The sequence below is a fragment of the Phacochoerus africanus genome, chromosome 6 (genome assembly GCF_016906955.1).
Source record: "Phacochoerus africanus isolate WHEZ1 chromosome 6, ROS_Pafr_v1, whole genome shotgun sequence".
NCBI lineage: Eukaryota > Metazoa > Chordata > Mammalia > Artiodactyla > Suidae > Phacochoerus > Phacochoerus africanus.
In genome coordinates this window covers 50,648,688-50,664,854 of record NC_062549.1, presented here as the reverse complement: position 1 = coordinate 50,664,854, position 16,167 = coordinate 50,648,688, and the positions used below count along the sequence as shown (strand labels likewise).

General features: G+C 41.9%; 2 protein-coding genes across 9 annotated transcripts in view; one reads left to right on the top strand and one right to left on the bottom strand.

Moving 5' to 3' along the window:
- The window catches only part of RMDN1 (regulator of microtubule dynamics 1), a 49,781-nt gene extending 46,249 nt beyond the window's left edge, over positions 1-3,532 (bottom strand). For 5 of the 6 annotated variants that reach the window (XR_007135432.1, XM_047783656.1, XM_047783658.1 and 2 more), the window contains exon 1: positions 3,300-3,532. Coding sequence is in view for 4 of the 6 variants with exons in the window: in XM_047783656.1 (XP_047639612.1) it covers positions 3,300-3,428 (129 nt within the window). In the remaining 2 variants the exon portion in view is untranslated. The other variant, XM_047783660.1, reaches the window with a different exon arrangement.
- A 9,791-nt stretch (positions 3,533-13,323) lies between these two features.
- Positions 13,324-16,167, top strand: part of CPNE3 (copine 3) — a 54,485-nt gene continuing 51,641 nt past the window's right edge. Inside the window, exon 1 of one of the 3 annotated variants that reach the window (XM_047783648.1) lies at positions 13,324-13,421. The gene's annotated coding sequence lies outside the window, so the exon portion shown is untranslated. Of the gene's footprint in view, positions 13,422-13,590; positions 13,950-16,167 lie in introns of those variants that run through there. The other 2 variants (XM_047783649.1, XM_047783650.1) reach the window with 2 other exon arrangements.

Below are 16,167 nucleotides of genomic sequence, written 5' to 3'. Positions count from 1 at the left end.
AAAGATACAAACTTTCACTTGTAAAATAAATACATCCTGGGAATATAATGTACAGCATGGTGCCTATGGTTATAATAATACTGTACTATATGTATGAAAGTTGCTGAGAGTAAATCTTAAAAATTCTTGGAGTTCTGTTGTGGCTCAGAAGGTTAAGGATCTGGCATTGTCACTGCAGTGGCTTGGGTTGCTGCTGCCACACAGGTTTAGTCTCTAGCCCTGGAACTTCTGCATGTCATGGGTGGAGCCAAAAATCCAATGGAATTTCACACACACAAATCTCATCACCAGAAAAAAACGGTTAACTATGTATGGAGGCAGATATTAACTAGACTTATTTTGGTCATCACTTCACAATATAATATATACAAATACAAATACTGTATCATGTCATACACCTGAAATTAATATGTCAATTATCTCAATTTAAAAATAAATTTTAAAATTATATGGAACCATAAAAGACCCAGAATTGCTGGAGCAATCCTGAGGGAAAAAAAGCAGAAGGCATGACTTTCACAGACTTATTACAGATTTATTACTCTCACAGACAATACTACAAAACAGTGTGGTACTGGTACAAAAACAGACATACAAATCAATGGAACAGAATATAGAGCCTAGAAATAAACCCAGACACCTAAGGTCAATTAATCTTCAACAAAGGAGCCAAGAATATAAAACAGGAAAAAGACAGTCTCTTCTGGTGGTGCTGGGAAAACTGGGAAGCTGCATGTAGATCAATGAAACTACAACACACCCTCACACCATGCACAAAAATAAACTCAAAATGGCTTAAAAACTGAATAAGTCAAGACACCATAAAACTCCTAGAAGAGAACATAGGCAAAACATTCTCTGACATCAACTGTACAAATGTTTTCTTAGGTCAGTCTCCAAAGGCAATAGAAACAAAAACAAAAATAAACCAATGGGACCTAATCAAACTGACAAGCTTTTGAACAGCAAAGGAAACCATAAGAGAAATGAAAAGAAAACCTACAGAATGGGAGAAAATAGTTGCAAACAATGCAACCAACAAGGGCATCTCCAATATATACAAAATTACCCATACAACTCAACAGCAGGGAAAAACAAAACAAAAACTGAATAATGGGCAGAAGACCTAAATAGACATTTCTCCAAAGAAGATAGACAGATGGCCAGCAGGCACAGGAAAAAATGCTCAACATTACCAATTATTAGAGAAAGGCAAATCAAAACTACAATGAGGAGTCCTATGTGGCTCAGCGGGTTAGGAACCTGACCAGTACCCATGAGGATGTGGGTTTGATCCCCGCCCTCGCTCAGTGGGTTAAGGATCCAGCAGTGCAGCAAGCTGTGCTGCAGGCTGCAGATGCAGCTTGGATCTGGTGTTGCTGTGGCTGTGGTGTAGACTGGCAGTTCCAATTCGATCCTTAGCCCAGGAACTTCCACATGCTGTACATGCAGCCCTAAAAGGAAAAAAGAAACTACAATGAAGTACCACTTCACACTGGTCAGAATGGCCATCATTAATAAATCCACAAATAACAAGTACTGGAGAAGGTGTGGAGAAAAGGGAACCCTCCTGCACTGTTGGTGGGAATGTAACTTGGTAAAACCACTATGGAAGACAGTATGAAAGATTCCTCAGAAAACTAATTATAGAACTACCATATGATCCAGTGATCCCACAACTAGGCATACATCCAGACAAAAGTTTCATTCAAAAAGATAATATGCACCCCTATGCTCAAAGCAGCACTATTCACAATACCTAAGACATGGAAACAACCTAAATTTCCATTGACAAATGAATGGATTAAAAAGATACGGAACATATATACAATGGCATACTACTCAGCCATAAAAAAGAATGAAATGCCATTTACAGCAACATGGATGCAAATAAAGATTCTTAAACTAAATGAACTAAGTCAGAAGAGAAAGACAAACACCATGTGATATGCAATTTAAAATATGGCACAAGTGAACATATCTACAGAACAGAAACAGACTCACAGACAAGGAGAACAGAGTTGTAACTGTCAAGGGGGAAAGGGGAAGGAGTGGGATGGACTGGTAGTTTGGGATTAGTAGATGTAAACTATTACATTTAGACTAGATAAGCAATGATGTCCTGCTATATAGCACAGAGAACTATATCCAATCACTTATGACAGAACATGATGGAAAATAATATAAGAAAAAGAATGTGTATATATATATATATATATATATATGTCACTGGGGCACTCTGCTGTACATCAGAAATAGAATTTTGTAAATCAACTATATTTTAATAAAAAATGTTTTGAAAAAAATGGGCCCCAATGAGCCTTGCTTTCTAATATTCACTACCCTTAATTGTAACAGGCTGAACTTACTGACTCCCTTGTAAGAAAGAGAATATGCAGAAGTGAAAATGGAGTATTGGCTATTATTACCTAAATTATATCACATGCACGGATGCTCAATCTCACCTTTCAACCCCCTTTCAGAGATTAAACAAATCAAGGCCTAGGAATAGTCTAACAGACATGCCAGGAGCTCCCCTTGTGACTCATTGGGTTTAGAACCCAACACAGTATCCCTGAGGATTCAGGTTCTATCCCTGGCCTTGCTCAGCACGATAAGGATCTGGCTTTGCCACAGTGCAGTGTAGGTCACAGATGCAACTCAGATCCAGCATTGCTGTGGCTGTGGCATAGGCTGGAGGCTGCACCTCCAATTCAACCCCTACTCCTAACCCAGGAATTTCCATATAACACAGGTACCGGAAGTAAAAAAGAGAAATGCCAAAACTAGGATGACAATCCAACACCCCAACATACTTCCTTAACATTATGCAAATAAAATAAACTCAAACATAATTTTTAAAAGGAAATAATACAAAATCTTTCTGAATCCTAGAAATTTTCAAAAACCACACCACAAACTTTTCAGAGTGCCGTTACTGTATACTGTATACGGCAATAATCAAAAACGAAAATTAACTCACAGGGGTCAAAGACCTTCCCTCCTACTGCTCTCTCCGTATTTGCACAGAAAAGATAAAGAGCAGAGTCTCCGGGTAGATGAGAGAGCTCCTCCTCCTCCACCTCCTCCTCCTCCGACCCCAGTTTTCAGAGGAAAACGACCCTTGCGAAAGGGAGAGGACTAGTCTGTCGCTTGCACCGGGGGCGTTCCTGGCACATCTGGCCCAAGTTCCTTCTTCAGTTCCTAAGGTGAGGCAGGCCACCAAGCCTGAAGAAGGAAGGGGCTGCCGGAGTCCAGCCGGTAGGGGAGGGAAGTGAGAGCCAGGACTGCGAGGGTACCTCAGAGCCGCGGAGTGGCCAAGGAACGCACTGCCCACGGCTGCCAGCAGCACCCGTCGGGAGCCGAAGTGCCCGCGCGGCGCTCCGTCCCAAAGGGAGCGAGCGCCAGAGTCGTAAGGTTAGCGCCATGATCTAAAAACCGGAGGCCTGACCCTTCACCCCCTGAGCTCGCTACCCAGCCGGGCGGAGATAAAGGAGTCACAGTCGTTCCCGAGAAAGCCCCACCGACTTCCGGGGCGGTGCCTCTTTAGCTCAGCAGCTTCCGGTCCACGGGTCTGGCGGGGGCGGGAAATAGACCGGTTGGGTGGGACTTAGCGGCCTAGGGGACTGAGGTGGTAAGCGCCCTTCTGGCCGCTGGTTTATTGGAGGTCCTTGTGCAGACTGTCTCTCTTGGTTTTGGCAGGAGAGATCGCCAGAACAGACTTGAAAGCTGGGAAATAGGCCAGAGGATTTACGTATGCAAGAAAATAATGATTTGTTATTCTCTGCTGCCTTCAAAGATGAGCATTTTGGTGTATTTTTTTAGGAAATAATGCTTGGAAGAAGTAAACTGCTCCACCTAAAGAAGGAAATAGAAGAGACTGAGAGACTGGGGGAGGGGCGGAAGGGGGAGTTTCCCAGGGAGGAGAGAAATGCCAGAAATGAACACAGAACCTGAAGCCCATGCTGGTCTAGTAAGAAAGCCTAGGGAGAGGAGGCCTCTGGACAGGAAGTTGACGCCTTGCTATGCTATGGCAAGTGTGAAATAAAACCCTTAGTTTCCCCTCAAAATATTAAGTAAGGTCGATATTACTTCTCACTGGCTTGGAATTGTTGTAGAGGGAATAAACAGGTTTTGAATCCTGCTTCAGAGTTGATGTTGGTGAAAACCCAAGCTGCAAACCTACTATATGGAATATATGGGGAAAAATTATGGGCAATAAAGGAAGACATAGTTTTTTTAAATTAGGTTGCACTTATATAGTACTTTTAATACTACATAGTGAGTTAACACACTCTTATTTCATTTGAACTTCCCAACTACTTTGTTAAGTAACTGGGGTCCCAAGTTAATAAACTCGTGAACTATAGCTCAAAGAGCTTTATTAGCCCAGAACTCATAGCTCATAGGTGTTGGTAGAGTAGAATCCATATGTTCTAACTCCAAGTCCAGTGCTTCTATATGATTTCCTTTATGGTTTATCACAGGATACGGAATATAGTTCCCTGTGCTATACAGTAGGACCTTGTTGTTTATCCATCCTATATATAATAGTTTGTATCTGCTAACCCCAAACTTCCACTCCCAATCCTTCCCTCTCAAGCCACCCCCCAACCTTAGCAGCCAGAATTCTATTCTCTATATCTGTGAGTCTCTGTTTCATAGATATGTTTATTTGTGTCATATTTTAGATTCCACATATAAGTGATACCATATGGTATTTGTCTTTCTCTAACTTCACTTACTATGGTAGTCCCTAGGTTCATCTACATTGATGCAAATGGCATAATTTCATTCTTTTTTTGGCTGGTAATATTCCATTTTGTACATATACTAAATCTTCTTTATCCACTCATCTGTTAGTGGACATTTAGGTTGTGTCCATGTCTTGACTCTTGTAAATAATGCTGCTATGAACATAGGGTGAATGTATATTTTTAAGCTATATTTTTGTCTGAGTATATGTCCATTAGTGGGATTGTTGGACCATATAGAAACTCTGCTTTTAGTTTTTTGAGGGACCTCTGTACTGGTTTCCATAGTGGCTGCACCAATTTACATTCCAATTTGCAGTGTAGGAGGATTTCCTTTTCTCCACACTCCCTCCAACCTTTGCTATTTGTAGACTTTTTTTTTTTTTTTTGGTCTTTTTAGGGCTGCACTCATGGCATATGGAAGGTTCCAGGCTTGGGTCGAATCAGAGCTGTAGCTGCTGGCCTCCACCACAGCCACAGCAATGTGGGATCTGAGCTGCATCTGTGACCTACAGCACAGCTTATGGCAATGCTAGATCTTTTGGTGGCCAGGGATTGGACCCACATCTTTCTGGATCCTAGTTGGGTTTGCTAATGCTAAGCCACGATGGGAACTCCTTTTATTGATGGCCATTCTGGCCTGTGCAAGGTGAGACCTCATTGTAGTTTTGATTTGCATTTCTCTAATAATTAGAAATGATGAGCATCTTTTCATGTGCCTATTGACCATCTGTATGTCTTCTTTGGACAAATGTCTATTTTAGTCTTCTGTCCATTATTCCACTGGGTTGTTGTTTTTTGTTGTTGTTATTGAGTTGCACCAGCTGTTTGTATATTTTGGAAATTAAGCCCTTATGCGTCACATTGTTTGGACATATTTTCTCCAAGTCCATATTGTCTATTCATTTTGTTTATGGTTTCATTTGCTGTGCCAAAGCTTATGTTTCATTAGGTGCCATTTGTTTATTTTCGCTTTTCTTTCTGTTCCCTACATTTTTTTTTTACATATTCCACTGATAGCTTTCTCAATATTACCAAATAATATGTTTATACCACTGGATGCATCCATAATCCTGAAACTGATTTTGGGATATTTCAGCCCAAATAAAATTTTAATTAAATTTTTCGCTTTGAAAAACAAATGTAGATCCCTAGAAAAATTGTAGGAAATCCCACAGATCTTTCACCCAGACCCATCCATTATTAAGATTTTGTCACATTTACTTTATCTTTCTTTACATATATTACATATAACATGCATTTTTTTTCTTTTTCTTTTCTTTTCTTTTTTCTTTTTAGGGCCACATCTGCAGCATATGGAAGTTCCCAGGCTAGGGGTCAAATCAGAGCTGCAGCTGCTGGCCTACACCACAGCCACAGCAGTGTGGGATCCAAGCCATGTCTGTAATCTGCACCACAGCTCATGGCAATGCTGGATCCTTAACCCACTGAGCCATGCCAGGCATTGAACCTGTGTCCTCATGGATACTGGTCAGATTTGTGTTCACTGCACTGCAAAGGGAACTCCCACATGCTTTATTCCTGTTATTATTTTCCATTGCTGAACTTTTTTGAGAGTAGATTACAGAGATCATGACTCTTCATGCCTAGAATCAAAGATATTCTCTTGTGCAGTTCCAGTACAATTTTCAAATTCAGGAAATTGTAATTGTCAGAATACTATTATTTAATATACATATGTTGCTTATTTCTCTAGTGCTATATAGCAACTATTTTTTTTTCCATCTCTCATCAAATTCTGATTATATGTTGCCTATAATTGTCATGTTTCTTTGTCTCTTTCAGTCTGTAATATTTCTCTCTCAGCTCCAGGCACACTATCTTTTCTTGTGTCCCAGGGAGCCTCAAAATTTCCTATGTGATATTCTTTCTGTCAAGATTCCTTTCCTTTCACTACCTTGGCGCCCTACTCTTTCCCCCTACTTCGCTCCACTGTTCCTTACCTTGCTAACTCCTATTCCTCTTTCAGCTCTCAGCACAAATGTTACTTCCTTAGAGAAACTTTTCTTCATTCCCTTTAATATGTTTTCATTTCCTTTATGACTCTAAGCATGTTTTATAATTTCATTTTTGTGTTTGTGATTATTTGTCAATCTAGAGTATGTTTTAGAGACACAGTTGATGAGAATTAGTAATGAGTGCCTTCACTGTACTGGAAACTCAAGGTCATGTCCAATTTTTGTCTATTACAGGAACTGACACAATGTTTTCATTCGTTAAACATTTTTTTTTTTTTTTTTTTTTAGCTGCACTCCCAATATGCAGACGTTCTCTGGGCCAGGGATCGAACCTCTGCCACAGGGTTCTGAGCTATAACAATGACAGTGCTGGATCCTTTACCTGCTGAGCCACCAGGGAATGCCTTACAGATATTTTTTTGCTCATCTGTAATATACCTGGATGAATGTGATGACTAATTCCTTCTAGATGTGAATGAATAATTCCTAGTGGAGTATATATTCCAGTTGGGGAAAGATAGTAAGCAAGATCAATGATGTAATATATCATAAAATATATAATAGATGATGATAAATAAATGCTGAAAAGGAAGATAAAGTAGGAAGGGGTAGAGAGTATATTTCTGTGTAAACATTACGGTTTTAAATAGGATGGTGGCCACAGAAGAACTCACTGGTGGGAAAGAGGGAATGAGCCATGAAGATGTCTGAGGTCGGAGCATATCATGCAGAGGGAAATGGAAGTGCAAAGGGCTGAATTGGGAAGGCAACTGGCACTTTCACTGAATATAAGTCCATTTTAGATGGAATGAGTAAAGAGGAGAGTATTAAGAGATCTGGTCAAAGAGGAGATAGGAACCGAGATAATGCAGGACCTTGTCAGCAATTGTAAGGACTTTGTTTTTTGTTTTTGTTTCTCCTTTGTATGATTGTTGTGATAGTCTAATTTACATTTTAGTTAGATCCTTCTGACAGTTTTGAAAATAGTCTGAAAGGGAACTGGTAGGGAAGCAGTTACTAAGATAATACAGTAATCTAGAAAGAAATAATGGTGACTTGGACTAGATTGACTAAATCTAGTCAGATTTTTTTTTTTCTTTTTATAGCTGCACCTGGGCATATGGAAGTTCCCGGGGCAGGGGCTGAATCAGAGCTGTGGCTGAGGCGTATGCCATATCTTGTGGTGATGTAGGATCCTTAATCCACTGAGCAAGGCCAAGGATTGAACCTGTACCCTCACAGAGACAAATCAGGTTCTTAACCCGATGAGCCACAGTAGGAACGCCAGAATCCACATGTATTTTGAAGGTTGAGTTGACAGGATTCCTCAACAGACCCAAACAGATGGGGGACAGGGTGTGAGAGAGGCAAAGATGTCGTCAGGTGTTTTGGTCCAGACAACAAGAGGAAGCTGTGCCATTACATGAGATAGAGAAGACTGTGGGAGATACAGACTGTGGGAGAGCTTATTTGTACATTTAAATTTTAAATGCTTCCTAGACATTGGTGGTAGCCAGCCTTCAAGATGGCCCTCAATGATTCCTACCTCTTGAATTTACTTTCACATTAGATAAGGCTGGTCTATTTGACAAATAGAGTACTGCAAGGGTGATGGTGTATGATTTCTCATATACCTAAATCATAAAACTCGTTGAGCTTCTGCCTTAATCTCTTGGATTGTTTTCCCTGCGGAAGCCAGCAACCATGCCATTAGATTACTCAAGCAACCCTACTGAAAGGCCCAGGTTGGAGAGAAATTGAGATCTTCCACCAACAAAGACACTACTATTACATGCGAATTGGCCACCTTGAAAGTTCTCCAGCCCCATAAGATAACTGCAACCCTGCCTAACACCTGGCTGCAACTCTCATGAGACAGGATGAGCCAGAACCACCCAGCTAAATCACTCTGAAATTCCTGAAACATGGAAGCTATATAATAAATGACTTCTTTAGTGGCTATATATAAATAAGCCACCAAATTTGGTATAATCTATTATGGAGTCTTAGATAACCCATACAAATCCCAAGTAGGGAGTTAGAATCTAGAGTCAGGATTTAGAAGTCTCCTAGCCTTCAGCATATAGATGGATTTCAAAGCTGTAAGCCTCGATGAGGTAACCAAAGATGTAGAGTAGTTCTTGCTGTGGCGTAGTGGGTTAAGAATCCAGCTTCAGCAGCTTGGGTCACTGTGGAGGTGTGTGTTCCATCCCCAACCTGGTCCAGTGCACTGGGTTAAAGGGTCTGCTATAGCAGTAGGGTACGTTGCAGCTGTGGCTGGTATTCAGTCTCTGGCCTGGGAACTTCCATATTGCTGCACCAGCCATAAAAATAGTGAAAAATAAAAATAATGAAAAATCATTAATTTTAGCATCCATTTAAATCTCCACCAGGTGTTGAGTCCTAGGCTTCCTTTTTCTTTGTTTCTAGAAACTTGTTATGTCTAATGCATAATAGAAATTCAATACGTGTTAAGTGGGTAAATGAATAAGAACAACAGTAGAATGGAATTTAGACTATAGTTTGAGGAGAATGAATAAGTACATTGAATAACTATGGCTCTGTGTGTTTAAAGGAGAGTTTGCTTATTAGATACTAAAAATACAAAACCGGAGTTCCCGTCGTAGCGCAGTGGTTAACGAATCCGACTAGGAACCATGAGGTTGCGGGTTCAGTCCCTGCCCTTGCTTAGTGGGTTAATGATCCGGCGTTGCCCTGAGCTGTGGTGTAGGTCGCAGACGCAGCTCGGATTCTGCGTTGCTGTGGCTCTGGCGTAGGCCGGAGGCTACAGCTCTGATTCGACCCCTAGCCTGGGAATCTCCATATGCCGCGGGAGCAGCCCAAAGAAATAGCAAAAAGACAAAAAAAAAAAAAATACAAAACCATTTCATCGTTTTTACCCCTTATTTATTTATTTTCTTTTGTCTTTTTAGGGCTGAACCCGAGGCATATTGAGGCTCCCAGGCTAGGGGTCCAATCAGAGCTGTAGCTGCCAGCCTATGACAGAGCCACAGCAATACCAGCTCCAAGCTGCGTCTGCAACCTACACCACAGCTCATGGCAATGCCAGATCCGTAACCCACTGAGCAAGGCCAGGGATCGAACACACAACCTCATGGTTCCTAGTCAGATTCGTTTCTGCTGCACCATAATGGGAACTCCTTCTACTCCTTATTTTTTTTAAAAAATTTATTTATTTATTTTTTCCACTGTACAACATGGGGACCAAGTTACACATACATGTATACATACTTTTTCCTCCCATTGTTGTGTTGTGATGTAAATATCTAGACATAGTTCTCAATGCTACACAACAGGATCTCATTGTAAATCCATTCCAAGAGCAACAGTTTGCATCCATTAACCCCAAGCTCCCAATCCCTCCCACTACCTCCCTCTCCCTGTGGCAGCCACAAATCTATTCTCCAAGTCCATGATTTTCTTTTCTATGAAAAGGTTTATTTGTGCTGTATATTAGATTCCAGTTATAAGTGATATCGTATGGTATTTGTCTGTCTCTTTCTGACTTAATTCACTCAGGATGAGAGTCTCTAGTTCCATCCATGTTGCTGCAGATGGCATTATGTTGTTCTTTTTTATGGCTGAGTAGTATTCCATGGTATATATATACCACATCTTCCTAATCCAATCATCTGTCAATGGACATTTTGGTTGTTTCCATGTCTTGGCTACTGTGAATAGTGCTGCAATGAACGTGCGGGTGCATGTGTTTTTTTAAGGAAAGTTTTGTCTGGATATATGCCTAAGAGTGGGATTGCTGGGTCATATGGTAGTTCTGTGTATAGTTTTCTAAGGTACCTCCATACTGTTCTCCTAGTGGTTGTACCAGCTTACATTCCCACCAACAGTGCAGGAGGGTTCCCTTTTCTCCACACCCTCTCCAGCACTTGTTATTTGTGGACTTATTAATGATGGCCATTCTGACTGGTGTGAGGTGTTATCTCGTGGTAGTTTTGATTTGCATTTCTCTAAAATCAGGGATATTGAGCATTTTTTCATGTGCTTGTTAGCTGTCTGTATGTCTTCCTTGGATAACGGTCTATTCAGGTCTTTTGCCCATTTTTCCGTTGGGTTGTTGGTACTCCTTATTTTAATGAAGATAAAAGTCATGAAACTTAGGTATTGATACTATATATTCTGGAAATTTTGAAACTTGCAACTAAATTAATAGTGCCTGAGGACCTTTGTTTTTATGTAAAAATCGAATAAAAATTTAAAAGGTTGTTTTTAAAAGCCTTTACTAAAAACAAAATAAAACACTCTCTTTCCTCCCCACTATGTTCCAACCACAAAGGCCTTGTTTCTGTTCCTGCAATTTGCTAAGACTATTCCTGCCTTTGTCCCTGATATCACCCCTCTGCCTTCAGATCTTTGCATGACTGACTCTTTCCTATTTTTCAGGTCTCACATAAAATATCACCATCTTAGAGAAAACTTTCCTGTCTGAGTAGGTCCCTATTACCCCAAGTCCCTTTCTATAACATTACCCTGCATTACTTTTCTCTTGGTACTGTTGAACAGTAACCAATATCAAGGCTCAAATGAACAAAGAGCTTAATCAATATCAAGGCTCAAATGAACAACGAGTCTTAAGAATTGCAATTTGGGGAGTTCCCTGGTGGCTCAATGGTTTAAGGATCCCATGTTATCACTGCTGTTGCTCTGGTTACTGCTGTGGCCATGGTTTTTATCTCTGGCCCAGGAACTTCTGTACACTGAGGCTGTGGCAAAAAAAAAAAAAGAATTGCACTTGGGAGACATAGATTTGAGTAAAACCAGGAGAGTGTTTCTGGGAAAAGAGTCAGGGAGCAGTTGTTAAAGTTGTCTGGTAAGAATTAAGGTTAACTCTGATGCAGTAAAGGAGATATTTGTCCTTAATGAATACCCTATCACAAGGGTCCGATAAGTATCTTGGGTTTCTGGAACATTTAGCAGTTCTAGATGTTCATATTAATTCCATCTGAGTGGAGGTGGGCATAAGTCACACTTCCCCAATGAACTCCTCCTGGCTTCATTTTAGAGGACTCTCTTAACAACACAGACTCTACTTTGATTTTCCTTTCACCATATGTATGGCTAGCTGAAATAATTTTAGTTCATTTTTCGTAACTTATTTGTTTTCTCTCTAGGATAGAAGCTTCTGTTAGTTTATCAGAAGTCTCTATAAAACAATGCTTGGCACATAATAGGCACCCAGGAGGTAATGAATAAATAAATGAATGAATCCTTGCTTGCATGGATAAAATTATTTTTAAATGTTTACTGTTGCTGTCCATGTGTGTGGATTGGAAAGAAGAATTTTCTGGATTCAAAGCAAGGCGAAGAAAAGACAAGTTTGCTGATGTGAGAGGTGTTAATACAGTGGGCCAATTACCTTATAATCAGGGAGAACCCTACAGAGAAAGAAGAGTTTGAGAGACAATGCAAGTGCAGGGGGATGATTTCCTGGTGAACAGGGAGAGCTGACCCTGGCTGAGTGGTCATCTCTATTTTTATAACCCAGGGAGAAAGAAGAGGTCTTGGGATACCCTGCTGATCTGCTGATTGGTTCAGGAAAGAGGGGTCTTATGATACACTTGCTGGTTGGTTGGGACATGTAAGGCTTCTATAGGGGTGGAGTGAGGAGTGGGCCATATATCTTTCCTAGTAGAGGGCAGGAAGGAGAGGCAGGTTGCTCAAGATGAGGGAAGGGCATTAAAATGAGCTGAGTGGGGTAAGGGTCTGGTAATTCTTGTCTTGGCCAGAGGCTTTGAGTTCCATCTCCTTGAAGAGGCCTTGAAGCCCAACATTTACTTTGCTTTCTGGGTGGTGGTGGTAGGGGGGGGTTAAAAGAAAAGTTTGGCTTAAAAAGTTTTTATTTCATTTGTTTCATTTTTTCCTATGTCTTCTATAATTAAAATTTGCCCATTTAAAATTTTTGAATGTCAGGTTTGTGGCAAATAATTTTCCCAACGTGTTTGCCTACTGATTTTGTCCCCTTTTTTTGTAGACAGAAGTCCAAATTTCAAGCAGTCAAATATAGCAATATTTTCCACAGTAGTTTGTTTGGTCTCAGGCAGCATAAAGTCGTGGTCAATTCCAGCAGTTTGAGGTTACTCTGATATCTGTGACTTTGGGCAAATAGACTAATTACTTAGCTGTCAAATTTCTAGTTAATTGTATTTTTCTTATTTGTGAAATGAGGATAATGGCACTAAATACGTCACGAAATTGTGAGGATTAAATGAAATTCAGAATATCAAATGACTCGGATGGTGTGCTCATTGAAAGTTTTCTAAGTAAGAATGGTTAGGAGTTAGCATTTCACGACTGTCTTAATGATGCTGAATCTTTCCTGGTTCACGTAGTGGTTTAAATTTTCTCAAATACAAATTTATTTTGGTGCACCAAAATAAATTTAAACGCCTGGAGTCATCTTGGGGGTTTTGGATAAGCAAGCTATTTCTCCTAAAATAACCTTGAAGAATCAACAGGTAGGGAACACATCAGTGCCTCAGGGCTCCCGGCAGGCCGCGGCCGGGGTGGGCGGGGCCGCCTTAGCCTCGCCCCGCCTCGCCCCTCCGCCGGATCCGCCCAGGGTTCTGTGAATACCCGGCTGGCTGGGAGACTCCTCTACTCTGCCTCCTGGTCTCCACTCTGGTGCGACTTCCACTCCTGAGACCGAAAAGTGAGTGCAGACTTCTCTCTGCTTCGGGTCCGATGAGTCAGGGTTCCTACAACTTCCCGGATCCCTTGGGGGAGAAGGAGAGTTTGGATCGCGAGAATACGGCCCCCAGGCTCCACGCGGCTGGGCCCGCCCCGCCCTAGCGCTGGAAGTGCATCCTGGGCTCCGCGCGGCCGGGAATTAGCCAGGACACGCGAGGCCTCTGGAGCCTCTGGACGTGAGGTCGGCAGCCAGGCCCGGGGTTGGTCAGCGCCTCGGGAAGGAGCCAGAGACCTGGCCTCAGTTTCGGGCTGCAAAGCGCCTCCAGGGCCTTGCGATCGTGCACCTACCTGGGCGGGCGGTGCCTGGGATCCTCCAGCCTCCCCCGGTGGGGTTTCGGGCCTACAGCCCAAGGGAGGGTGACACGCCCCGCAATCGCTGCTGCGTCTATCCCTGAGAGGGACTGGCGCACGCCCAGCTCTGCGCCGAGCGACTGCGGAGAGAAAAGGGGCGCGCTTCAAAGTAGCCAATGGTTCCAGGGAAAGCTGATAGGTAGGTGGGGTGGGCAAAGGTAACTCGATTTTGGTGTAAAGCAGGGGGTTGGGAGATGGTGTATCTTAGGGGCTCCGATTCTGGCTCCAGCTTCGAAATTCTTCCGTCTAGTGTTTTGCGCTCACTGCAGCCAGCGGAGTGAAGGAAGTGCGGTTACATCAGTTTTGCGTTGCCGGAACTTATCTCTGGGACACCGAGTAAACCCACCGCGGACGTTGCACTTGATGATGGTCCACAATTTTTCCTAATCCTTAGTGTTGTCTCTTCGTGGCTACCTCTATAGCTGATAATCAAATAGAAGGACAGGCAGGAATGAGTGTAGCGAGTATTGCAAACACTGCTAGACATTTTTTATATGTTAGCTCATTTAGTGCTCACAACTACCAACTTAAGTGGTATTGCTATTCCATGTCATATTCGAGGAAACTCAGATTGACTAATTTACCAGATAGCCCAAGTGCTAAGTGGTAGTATTAGGGCTGAAATTTAGATCTGTGTGATTTCTTATCTCTGGGATAAGATGGAAACGTAGGTTTGAAATCTGTACTTTGAAATTTGTTGGCTGTATGACCTTGGGCAGATGACTTAACCTTTTAGGGCCATATGTAGAATGGAGATAAAATACCTCCTATGTCATAAGGTTGTTATGAAGATTAAATAAGATCATTTTTGGAATACACTTAGTGAAGTGTCTGGCACATAGTAGCGAGCTATATATAGCTACATATATCTTGCTGTTGTCATTAATTGGGGACAGCAAACTCCAGCTCTTAGTGCTGCCAGCCAGAGCCACTTGTGTAGGCTTAGAGCATAGACCTACCTAGAGGTAGGGGCAGGTAGAAAAGGATGAAAGAAAGGAGAACTGAGAATAGGTGACATGTGTGATGGCAATATCTCTGGTACCCAGGGCCTCTTTTTTGCCTTTGTGAGAACTTTTTATTTTATTTTGCTTTTTAGGGCTGCACCCAAGGCATATGGAGGTTCCTGGCCAGGCTAGGGGTCTAACTGGAGCTACAGCTGCCGGCCTACACCATAGCCACAGCAACGCCAGATCCGAGCTGTGTCTGTGGCCTACACCACAGCTCACAGCAACCCTGGATCCTTAACCCACTGAGCGAGACCAGGGGTCAAACCCACAGCCTCATGGTTCCTAGTCATGTTCGTTTCTGCTGCGCCACAATGAGAACTCCTGTGAGAACTTTTTAAAGGCAGTTCTTTTTAGCTGATGAATTGGAAAGATTCAACCCACTCTTAGCTAAAAATATATGGAGATAGGAAAGTGTCTGGGACTGGACCATGCTGAAGCTCTCTGCCTGTAAGAGGGAGCCACATTTCAGCACTTCACAGCTCTCAGCACACTGCCTGCACAACCCACAGTCAAGTGTATGGTTCTCTTTCAGGATTTCTTCTCTCAGATTGAGCTCCTGAAGAAAGGAGAAGGAAAGGCGATTACAGGATGGGGCACACAAAATATTTCTTTGCCTTTTAAGAATTGCTTAATGACTGGACACCTCTCCTAATTTTACCTATAGCTGAGAACACTTTGTAGAGAATGATCTTCATTTCCACATAAATTTAGGCAACCTATGTATTACATACTTTTATATACTCTTTACAATGCTAATCACTATTGCCCCGAGTATTTTCTTTGTAGCATGGGTTCAGATACCCAATTCATGCTGTACCCCAGCTCCTGTCAATTCCTGGTATAGCTTTAGATGTAGTGTTCCTTGCCCTCTTTTTTGATTGCTTTGCTTTTTTCCTACTATTGTTAGAGTTTTCTCTTTCAAAACTTCCTTCACTCAGTGATTTATTATGCTAGAAAATATGCTCTGTTATGCTGTTAGCAAAACCAAAAAAGTATAATGAGAAATATGATTAAATAGCATTTGACCTTCAAAGATTTGTAATTAGCCACCACTGCTCATCAAAAGTGTGATCTTTTAGATGGGTCTTTTAGCAAGGATTAATACTGCTTTCATTGGTGGCACCCAACAAGTTTGAAGAGTCTAAACTTGGTCATTCCGTTCATGTACCCACTACTACCTTCACCCTATAGCCAAGCTTCCTTCCCACCAATATTTTCCCTTCATTGTCTTTTTATTTATTTTTTGTTTTAAGCACTGCATGCCAGCATATGCAAGTTCCCAGGCTAGGGGTCAAACCAGAGCCGCAGCTGCTGGTCTACGCCACAGCCACAGCAACTCGGGATCTGAGC